Genomic DNA, 11,238 nt, shown 5'->3' with positions numbered 1-11,238 from the left:
CAGTGGAGGGAGGCAACATAACCAGAAAGGGGGAAAATTAAAATCTGAAATAATTTATGGGCAAAATAATTCTCCAGCTAAGAGTGTATTAGCTGCGTATTCAAAACATTTGAGAGGAATGTTTGTAATCAGCCTGTATTGTGATTGGGCCAGTTCAAGGCCTCTCGGCAGCCTAACCAGCCCGACAGGACAGTGAATGGCTGTCCAGCAGCAGTCTGATGGATTTGATCATGGTGGTGACTGTTTAGAAGACAAGACTGAGGAACGTTGAGGTGGGTAGAGGTGGAAATGGGGTCCCTGGGGCACCTTGTGTCCTTTTCAGGTGAAGACTCCAGGCCCATCTTCTCTCTTGGTCTCCTGGGTTTCCTGTTTGTTCTTCTTTATCTTTTGCAAGGTCTGCAGGGTGAGGGGTTAGAACTCAACAGTCATGGTTCCTAGTGGTTCATAGCAAGATGTAGTCAAATCATCGTGGTGGCTGGGCCAGAGGAGCAGGACCTCATCGGGAGGAGCGGCATCCCAGGGAGAGACTGAGAAGTCTGTACAATCAGAGTGCTACGTGTAATGGCTGTGGGCCATTGAAGAAGCACCACAGAGGCAGGGGACATGAGATAGCTCATTTAAGAAGCACCACAGAGGCAAGGGAAGTGCAATGGTTCAGTCAGTTAGGTGCTGGCTGCACATGCATGAGAGCATGAGTTGTAGCCTCAGTATTCACAGTAAAAACTGGGTGCAGTGGCACCCTCCTGTAACCCTCTAGAGATGGAAACAGGAGCATCCCTAGTGTTGCCTAGACAGTTACTGTAGCTGAATGAGCAAACACCAGGCCCAGAGGAAGACCTGTGTTGAAAACAGTAAGCTTGAATGGGACCTGGGATGGCTCAGACAGTAAAGTGCTTGTCACACAAGCCTGATGGACCAGGCTTAGTCCCTGAAGCCCATATAAGGTAGAAGGAGAACCTTCTGGCCTCCACATGTGTACCATGGATCAATACCTATACCCCCAGGATTGACCTCTGACTTCCACATACATGTGACATACATCAGCACACACAAGTGCACACAAACACATGCACATACACTCAAGGATAAGCAATTTGCAATCCCTGTCTAAGGAAATGAAGAGATTGATGCTGAAGAAGAGAAGAAAGAGAAGGAGAAAAGATTTGCCTCTTTTTTTTTTTTTTTTTTTTTTTAAGGAAAAGGAGAAACATCAAATAGGAAAGAGACTAAAAACATGTCTTCATTTGTGTCATTAGAGCAATGGAGAGTTGAAGGAAACCAGGAAGACCGTGCCGGGAAATCCACCTTAATGAAGACAGGAACGGGAGAAGAGGGCCAGAAGATGCTAGGTGACACACAGTAAACGACACAGTGACCAACAGTCTAGGAAACATTCCATAAGCTAGTGACTAGCTTGTTGTTTAGTGATGTATAAGAATTCCCAGCACCTATCAAGGACTTTGTGCACGTCATGTATTATTTGATCTCCACCACGGTCTGGTTCCTCCCAGAGACTGCTGAGTTTCTGCCACCTTCTGGCTGAAAGAATAAATGATCTTAAGTAATCCCTTCCTGGAGTCTCACGCAAGGAGCATTTCTTCATTTCTTCTGCCCCCCCAAAGCCTATCTACCTGCTGCTCTTTTCGTTCTTCCCCAGCTCCCCAAGTTTGCCCCCCAAAGCAGAGTCTTCAAGCACTGACTTAAGAGTTCGCATCCTGAAATCTCATAGCCACACCCCTTTGGTGCTCGGACCACTGTTCTCTGATGGGAGGTGCCACTTCTATAGAAGAGCTCACCTTGTCATTGGTGAACTGTCTCTGCCATTCCCTTCTCCCTGTCTCCAGCATCCACTAGTGTTGAGCTTTGCCTTCTCCATGTCCTAGTTTCAGAGCCTAGCTCACATATTCAAGGGGCCACAAACAGCTTATTTTTTGTTGTTACTGGAGTGGATGGCTTGGTCTGGGTGAGCAGTTGGCTCTCATGCTCCGCATCAAGATTCTGGAGGTAGAATGCAGGAAGTCATAAGTAGCTTGGGGAAACTGGTTAGCCAAAGGTTCAACAGTGCCTTCAGATAAGGACATAAGCTTAGCAGAACTTGTAACCTGATCACTCTCCAAATCCCAGCCATTTCCCATCATCCTGTGGGTGTGTTGTAATTGATGCTTGTATTTATCATTTGGCTGTGTGGTAGGGACTCTATCCACCCATGTATCTCAGTGTATCCTAATAAAGAAGTCTCCATTCCTTGCCCACAGAGGTTTCTTATATTTTAGGGAGCAGATCTCAATGTAGTTGGTTCTTTTGTAATTCATTGCCTTTCAAGACATCAACATGGAAGGTATTCTTCTGGGAAGGACAGAAAGACTACACACATGCAGCAGCCTCCCTGTGGGCTGCTGCCTTGGTCACTTCCATAAACTTAAAAATGTTTTCATGCATTGGCAAAATAGTAAGTAAAATTAAAGATACAGATGTTAAAACTAAATAGAAGTGCATGTGGCACTGGTGCCCACCTCTCTCGGTTTGGAACCGCAGCTTCCATCGAGTCCTAGTGTCTTGATGGGCTCTGAGGACAGTGCGTCTCACCTCTCCATGCCCAGAGCCCACCGACCCTTTCCTGTTGGAAGGCGGGTCCAGGGAAGACAAACTCCAGTTGCTTACTCTGCCCTCAGTGGACCCTTCTCCTGCTGGAAGGTTCCTTTTCTCTCCGTGTTGTCCTGCACCCTCACCCCCAGTCTTCTGAAGAGCCCTACCCCAGCAACTCTGTACCCTCTCCTGTCAGAATCACAGCCTCAATCAATCCCAACTTGCCTTGTAGGACTACATTCTGTATCAGTGTGTGACATCTTGCTTTCAAAAAGGTGCTGTTCCTTCAACATTACACCACAGCCCTCTGAGCTCTGTAGCTGAGGATATGAAGTTCCCTCTCAGTTCTGAAGTGCTCCCACGCTCCTGCAGATCCTGTGCTGCTGTCGCTGCTGCTGCTGCCGCTCTGCAAGTCCCTCCTCACTGTCTCCATGCCTAGCTCCAGGCTATGTACCTGGGGACCTCCTCTCTACCCTGAATATAAGAGGTCTCTCTTTTCAGACCTGTCACCTCTCTCTAGAGTCACTTGGGATTATTGTCCAGGGAGTACAGGTCCATGCAGGGCAGTGAGTTCAGCCATGTCCACAGGCAGCATTGGGGCCACATGGAGACTTACTGCAGCCTTCTTTTTGCCTACACTTGTCCCAGGGTCATTTTCAGGGAGAGTTGATAAAGGTACAGATTCTTGCTTGAGGTATAGCCATAAAGCCTGGCTCTGTGCTCGTGACATCCCTCCTAGAATGTAGCCATGGGCCACCAATGAGAGCTTAGCTTCTGTGTGGCCTGTTGTATTGATTTCTTCACTAATGTAGGGTCCCTTCTATTGTAGATCCTCCTGTAGCTTTTGGTTGTCTGGATGGGACAGACCTGCTTTGTATGGGAAACCCTCTCTGTCTGTCTGTCCTCCTACCCTAGACTACAGCCTATCCTGACCAGTCCACTGAGGGAAGCCAAACGAGGCAGGAACTGAAGCAGAAGCCATGGAGAGGTGCTGCCTCCTGTCTCACTCCCTGTGGCTCCTTCAGCCTGCTTTTTAATAGAATTCAGGACCGCCTGCCCAGAGATGACCCCACCTACAGTGGGTTGGGCCCTCCCCCATCAATCACAAATTAAGAAACTTCCCTATAGGCTTGCTCACAAGCCAATCTTATGGAGGCATTTCTCAATTCAGATTCCTTCTCAGCTGAATCTACTTTGTGTCAGGTTGAACTAGAACTAGCCAGCATGCCTTGGCCTACTGAAAGCTGATAGTAGGTATTCCAGCCTTTCTGGGATTGATGGTTTCTACAACCAGTGTGAATGTTGCCCCAGGTCCCCAGAGTGGCTTCTTTGCCTCGTCCCTGCTTCTTCAGCTAAGTATCATCAGTAGACTACCTAAATCACCCTGTGACCTGCTGTGGTCATACCCAGCATTCTCCTCCATCATCCTTTTTCCTTTTCCTTGTCTCATCACTGCCTCTTCAGGAAGCTGCCCTGAACACCACGTACCTCAGCCTTCTCACCTCTGCCTGGATGTGTTAGGGCCTCCTGGCTATATATGGCCTTTGGTCTGAAGCTCTCAGATAGCTCCTCCCTGCCCCATAGATGCCTTTCTGTTTATTATTTAATGCAGCTGTGGAGATGAAGCCAGTACCAGGTTCACTTTGGCCTCTGGATGAAGTCTGAAACCTGCATCCAGCTCCTGCTTTTCTTCTTCCCTGCCTCTGGTACCCTTGGTGCTCCTGAGTCCCATGAAATACACCACCCACTCTTGCTTTCGCCACTGGAATGCTCTTGTCTAATGCCCACTTACCTCTCTCTTTGCCAAAAACTGCTGTCCTTGGGAAGGCTTGCTAGTTCAGTGGCCAAGAAGTGTCCCACTGTTCCCTACTGAGAATAACCCTGCTGTGCCTTTGGTAGTTTGAAAGATGGTTATGTTCTGGGCACAGGATACCTATGTAACAAGCCCAGAAACACCCCAGGCCTCCAGATGTAATGAGCTTCCCTGGAAGACAGCTTTGCTGGTGCCGTTGGCTGCTAGAGAAGCAGGTGTGTCCTGTGTGAGTCACTTCCAGAGGCCCCCAGAAGCCTGTGCCTCAGGCTGCTGTGGTGCTATGGCTCCTGTTTTTGATTCTGTGCCCTCAGGTTTTATAACAGCAGCAGGCAGGATCCTAGCAAGTCCTCCTTGTCTGCCATTGCTTCTGTGTTTTGGAACCATCCATAAAAAAATAAAGTACTCTGATACTATAACAACTGTTTTGATAATCAAGATGGTTCAGAAGCATCTAATGAGTGAGTAGGGTATACAGCCTGGACACTCTAGAGCAAAAGTCAAGATTGACAGTCAGTATAGTTGAGGCAGGGTAGTATAAAATTTTTATCACATTTTTAGAAATTATAATGTAAATCTTAAAAATTGTTTTTCTAGTTTTTTTGTTTAGTAGCTTTGAGCTATTCAGTTGAACATGAACATAAAGACCATCCATCTGTAGAGAGAGTCCTCAGGTGAGGAAGGGCTGCTGGTCTGCTCTCTCTGTTTACACAAACCATTACGTTCAGATGCAGCATTCTTGGTCGTTCTCCAACTTGTTGGAACATGAATCAGGACTCAGAAGATGCGGACGCTTTGGAATAGAAGCAAGTCCTTTATAAACTATGCCCTCGTCAATTATAAAAGTAGAGAGTCCTTGGAGTCTCCATCCTGGAGCACAAGTTTGTTTCTTCTCGTTCACCCTGAAAAGCGCCTTTCCCTCCTCCCACACCAGGAGGTTGAGAACCTGCCTCTTAGTGGCTCTCCACTCATCTGTCGAGCTGACTCCGGCTGCAGATGCGGCCGTGGGAACCACTCATGTGGGCCTCTGTGTTGAGCAGAGATTAAAGATGGAGCGACCTGACAGGCTATGAATTAAAGAGGAAAGAAAGCTGTGGCATTGGGAAAAGAACGTGTTTTAGGAAAGAAAGTGGGATTTTAAACGCCTGTAGATGGTGTCTGTGTGGAGTGTGCCTCTTCTGCCTCTCCATGCCATCCCAGAATGCAGAAGGCTCCTGCCTTTGCATGGCCCTCGCTTTCAGTTTGGGTCCTGAAGAAAAATGATTCCCAGTGAAAATGCTGCTGTGGCAGTGTACACACTCACTATTGGGTTCATAAGTAATGTGAACCACTTCATAAATTATTTAGCCCCAAGTTCATTTTGTATAGAAAATTACATCTTTGAAAAGATATGACAGGGTTAAAATGAATCAAGTTTATCGTAAAACTGTTTCAGCCAGAGTAATTTAATCTGTGTCATTTTATCAAACAAGAAAAATTCTCAATATTTTGAGTCCTCATCACTCAAGTACAGTTCAGCTGCTGTTTCTGTGGAAGAACTACCGTCTGCTCTTGTTTCTGCCTGTAGTTGCCAAAACCTGTGTCTTCCTATATGTGCCCACCCTGATAGTGATTCCGTAGACTCACAACTGAGTTGAGGTTATGACAAGACATAGTCTGCCTCAAGCCCTGCTCTGAGGGTGCAGGGTCCTCACTAGGTGGTCTTGTCCCCAGCATACATTGTAGGAGATTATGTCGGTCCTCTTCAAGGGCTGGTCAGTGAGGTAAGGAACATAATAAAATCCTTTGGCATAACATGTCCTGTAGACAGTTCTGTTAGCACATGCTGTTGGCATAGACCCATGGGTGGTGAGAGTGTTGTGTGGGCCTGCTTTATAAACTTATTCTCCATCATGCCTTCCACAAGCAGCAGCTTGCTTCAGCCTTCCTCACCATGAGTGTGAGCCAAGGGCCATTGGCTGATGCCTCCAGCATCCCGTGTCCACTAAGCTGAATGTGTGTACCTTTCAGGTTGCCTTCCAGCATCCACCTCTTGAGGGAATGGCCCACATCACCTTGTGTCTCTCGTGCCCAGCACGATACACTGTGATGGATCTGGCTAACTGTCTGAACACTCGGAAGTGGATAGCTTCTCATACTGGTAGATCTGGAGCCTGTTTAGCGTCAGAATTGGTGGTTGGGGGGACAGGGAGATTGACTGTTACCATAAGAATTTGGATTCATCAAAAAGGGGTAATGATTTACCTTGAAACATACCTCCCACTGGCTGGGAAACCTCTGATGAGACCATGTCTCTAAAGAATACACAGCATTTAGCTCAAGTAGAAGGCATCACGTGGGATGCATTCATCTTATGCAAATTCCACTCTTCCGTTTGTTGAGATGCAGTTTGTACCCAGTATCCAGATAAGATTTTCCCTAGAGCTTCCCCTAGATCAGTCTCTCAACTTTGTTCCCCTGTCTGAAAGTACTTTTTGCCCCCTTTTGTCAGGGGCTCTGACAACTTCTGCAATGTCAGAAGGGTCTAAGAGGTTGCAACCATAGCATCTTCCACTTCTTTCTCCTCCACCTGCCTCTGGCTCTTTGCACCCACTTCCTGTTCACCCCTGTATTCTAGAGGTATCCTGTCCGTGTGGTTTCTTAAAGCTCCCAAGTAAAAATGACTTTGTTCCATGGTGCTGTGTTAAATTGGCTGGTTAATTCTGGTGTTATTTACCCTGTAATTCATTAGTTTCACCCCACCATTGGCAGCTGACAGGCTGTAATTTCACGCCTTGCAATAAAAGATGTCTCATAATCTGCTTCATTTAGCAGCAAGAGAATTTAATGAAATTAACTGCAGTCCTAATTACGCCAGTGAATACTAAAGACCGCCATCGTTTTCTCAGAAAAGGACGAGGTCCACCTCGTGAAGGATTCAGAATATAATTTCCTAAGGAAAGTTGCAAATGATTCCCCTCTATTGGCCAACAAGGGCCCATCGTGGCTGCACGTGGGGCTATAATTAACTGCTTTGTTTCGGAATGTCTCTCCAAGTATTCATCCTCGCAGCTCAGGTTAGAGGGTAGCTTCCCCCATCCCAGTGATGCTGCTGTAAACAGACCAGTGTGTGCTGACCTGTTCCATTGTGTGTCCTCCCATGTTCGGTTTGAGCGTACCTCAGCTTTCCTGTGTGTGGCCCTGGAAGGTGTCCTGGGAGAATGGAAGCCTAGTCTCCTTTCTCATCTTCTCAGCCGTGTGCGCCATGAGAGAATGGCCCAGCTGCAGGTGTCAGAGCTTTAAGGCTCACCACACCCCTTGTTTGGCTGTTCTCTGTTTCTCTCAGCCACCAGGCCGAGCCTCCTTTCCATGACAGATCTCCATTTCTCCCCACCCAGCTGCTGATGGAGGAAGATGGCAGTCACCAGGGCATGCAAAGGGCCTCTTCTCATTGCACACCCTGCTCTGCCTCTCCTCCTCCTCCTCCTCTGGGACTCTCTCTTGTTCCACACCTCTCACTCCTCCTTTGGCTCCTCCAATGCCTTTTCCTCTGTGGTGGGGGGGGCAGAGACAGGGAAAGCACATGAGAGGGGCCAGTGTCCCCTGATATGGTTTAGCCCACTGCTCACCTGTACCTGACCCTTTTGCCTGCCTCACTTCACTCTGCATCCCCCAACCCCAGGCAGCTACAGTTGACAGTAGACAAAAAGATGGTGGAGTGATAACTTTGCAAGGACACTCGAAGCGTGACTTGGGGTAGCTGGGCACGTGAGAGGGCTGCATGTTCTCACCCTGTATGGAAAAACTACTCCCCAGGGGGAAGTGCTCTCAACTTTCAAAAACATGAGTCTGATAGAAATGTCAAATTCCCTGGGTGACTGAAGGCCTTTTTCTTACTAATCTGGCTTTACCAATTAGTAGCAGCTCTCAAGTCCTTTGTCACCTTCCAGGGGTGGCACCTGACCTGGTTTCCTTGAGTACCAGCACTTGTGAGTCACCAGCTTTGTGCAGTGCATCGGGTACATGAATTGAGTGTCTCTGCTGTCCCTCTCTGGTGGTTTCTGCATTTGTTAACCAGTTACTCCTTGTGGTCCTGGCAGGTTTGTTAGGTGGGTGTAGAGACTTTGCCAAGCGGGTTCATGTTTGTGGTCATTTGTGTGCTGCCCCACAGTGTGGGGTGATGACTTCCACGTTGCAGACAAGGATTGCACCATACAGGCAGAGGGCTCCATGCCTCACCCACAGCCCATGCAGTTCAAGTACATTCCAGAGGATCAGTGGATCCTGAGGTTCAAGTTCCGGTGGCCTCTAGAACTGTGGCCATCCTGTCTTGTGCCAGCTACCTCCTCCTCCTCCTGTGCTCAGTTTCCCTACATAGTTTGCAGAGATAGTTCCCAAGACACTGGCTGGATCCACATACATGGAACTCTCCCATAGGAAGAATGGTCTGATCTCCACCTGTGTGTCCCTGACCTCTTAGCGGAATCGTGCTATGTGTCTGCCTGGTGCTCTCCCTTATCCAGGGCAACAGAGTAGCTTCCCACAGCTACCAAGTTTAGACTGGAGGCCTCAGAGGAGTGAATACACTGTGCAAGGCCAGTTCCTGGTAGCACAGAAGCAACTTCCCCGTCCAGTGTCTGTCATCACCCCCTTCCCCCACTCCGACCCTTTAACCAGTGTTTCATGGTGGCAGACAGAGGCATGGGGATGGTTCTGGCAGGAAGTCTTGTTTGTATGGTCTGACAGTCAATCACCTCTGCCTGTACCCCCATATGGCCTCCACCCTGGAGTGTGTTTATAGTCAGAGAACAGTTCCCAGGAACACAGGGTTGGTAAGGAGCAGGAAGAAGAGAGTGACAGGGAGGCTTCTGAGTCCTCTCCATAAAAATAATTGAGTTGACACTGAACCCGAGGGTCTGGGGACCTCCGTCAGGAAGAGAAATAAACCCAACTGTTTGGACGCACAACTAGCTCATCTCTTCCGCAGTCTGCCAGAGGTAATTTTGGCGACGAGCAGTAAGGAAACCTGAAGTATTTCTCTCCCAGACCCTCCCAGCTTATTAAAAGAACTTATAGACATGAAAATACATTAAAGTGGGCAAAGCGGAGAGAGGGTGAGAGAGATTAACAACCTCCACTGAATAGAGCCTATTGATGAAGCGGGCCTGTGGCTGCCGCCTCTGAAACCAGGTGCGGGAGCTGACGCGGGAGGTCAGGCCCGTCCGGAGTTAGGGACCGTGGAAATCTGTATTTAAAATAATAGATGCCTGAGCACTCTGAGTCGTCTTCTCTCTTCCAGTTGGGGAGAGGAGAAGTGGTTCTGTAGTCAGTCGCCCCGAATTTAGAACCTAGATTTAATGATTGGCTTAAAATGTAGCAGAGATGTGCGTGTTAGCACCACGGGGCACACGAGCACATCATGTCTATTGTCTGGTTCTGTATTTGCTCTCTAATGCCAGGCCCAGCATGAATTCAGGCCCTCCTGGGGTGTCGAAAAGGAGTTTAGGGGAGAAAGGTGGGGGAACCCCCGAGACAGGCTGTGTGTTGACAAGAGCCTGACAGGTATAGGTGTCTTTGTTGATCTTTTTAGGAATTGGTGTCAGTGAGTATAAATTGAAGCCAGCACACTGAGTGTGTGTGAGAGAAAGTTAGCTGCCAGTCAAGTTTTATCTCTTAATGAATAGAGACTGCTGAAGTAAGGGGTAGGTAATTGAGTTTATAATTAATTAGCCATAACCCTCATCAGATAAAGCAGTTGTGGAGGATTTTTTTCATCTCCTTTCTCTCCCCAGGGCCTGCCCTTCTTTGTCCTTGCTCTGACAGCCAGCACTTATCTCGGGCCTCCGGAGCCCGTGCCCATCAGCCCTCCCCCTGGCCAGGGCCGAGGGATGGTCAGCCGAGCCTCACATTGTGCTGGGAGGCTCCACAATCAGTGTGGCTGTCCGGGCCATGATGAATTAGCGGTGGGAGTTAACACAGAGGTAGACTGCAGATCCCCTGGCCGATAGCTGGCAGGTCACTCTGTTTGTCCTGACTTCAGCGCATCTCTGATGGACCTTTGACACTTTGCAACAAAGAGGTTAAAGGAAAGAGAGCCCCGAGATGGCTCCTTCCTCCAGAAGTTGGGCAACTCACAAAAGACCCCCTTAATTTCTATAGCCGGCAACCTCTTCACAAAAGATAGAATCAATGAGAGATTATACTCTTCTTTGAGAAAACTTCCTTAAAAGAAAGAAAGAAAGAAAAAAGGAAAATCCCATTTATGGGTGTATTGCATGTTTTGGAGACAATCAGTGCTCAAAAGAAAAGCATTAAGATCAAAGGCCACTTGAGACTCTGGTTGCCCCTTCTGCCTTCTGAGATTTAAATCCAGTTGATACCAGCATAGGGAGACCCGTTACTAGGAGCCTGCCTGTGGCTATCTGCTCATGTTACTGAGTTCAGCAAATTCTGACCTGGACATGGCGATGATCTTGTGGTTCTTTCTAATGAGCATCTAAGGCAGGTACAGATGCTCCCCTACCCCCACCCCAGCCCCTCACAGCTGGAATATTGCACCCAGAGCTGAGCCTTCCCTCCCAGCCCCCACAGTGGCTCTCTGATCCAGGGATCTTAAAAACCAGGGTTTTTTTCTTTTCTTTGTTGGTGTCACCAGTTGTCACTTTGAGACCATGTGGTGACTCTGGGGAGACTCAAAAGCTAAAATGTTTGATAAAACAATGTGATTGGTGCTGATTTCAAATGCTAATGAAAATGCAATCAGATAAGGATATTCTTACAGGAGTGAAGTGTGGTCCTGGCACTAACGGGCTGAAATGTACCCCATGTACTATTTTGTCCCGGCCTGCGGGACTCGGTTATTC

General features: G+C 48.1%; 1 protein-coding gene across 6 annotated transcripts in view; it reads left to right on the top strand.

The window, feature by feature from the left end:
• Positions 1–11,238, top strand: part of Agap1 (ArfGAP with GTPase domain, ankyrin repeat and PH domain 1) — a 436,006-nt gene that overhangs the window by 237,536 nt on the left and 187,232 nt on the right. The window contains exon 10 of one of the 6 annotated variants that reach the window (XM_028755322.1): positions 1,257–1,572. The exons of the other annotated variants lie outside the window; for them this stretch is intronic. Coding sequence (XP_028611155.1) covers positions 1,257–1,310 — 54 coding nt within the window. The 3' untranslated portion in view covers positions 1,311–1,572. Of the gene's footprint in view, positions 1–1,256; positions 1,573–11,238 lie in introns of those variants that run through there. 6 annotated transcript variants of the gene reach the window in all.

This window comes from Grammomys surdaster, unplaced genomic scaffold (assembly GCF_004785775.1).
Source record: "Grammomys surdaster isolate TR1022 unplaced genomic scaffold, NIH_TR_1.0 126059, whole genome shotgun sequence".
In the NCBI taxonomy this organism is placed as follows: Eukaryota; Metazoa; Chordata; class Mammalia; order Rodentia; family Muridae; genus Grammomys; species Grammomys surdaster.
The sequence above is the reverse complement of the archived record's forward strand: the minus strand, read 5'-3'. Positions and strand labels throughout refer to the sequence as shown.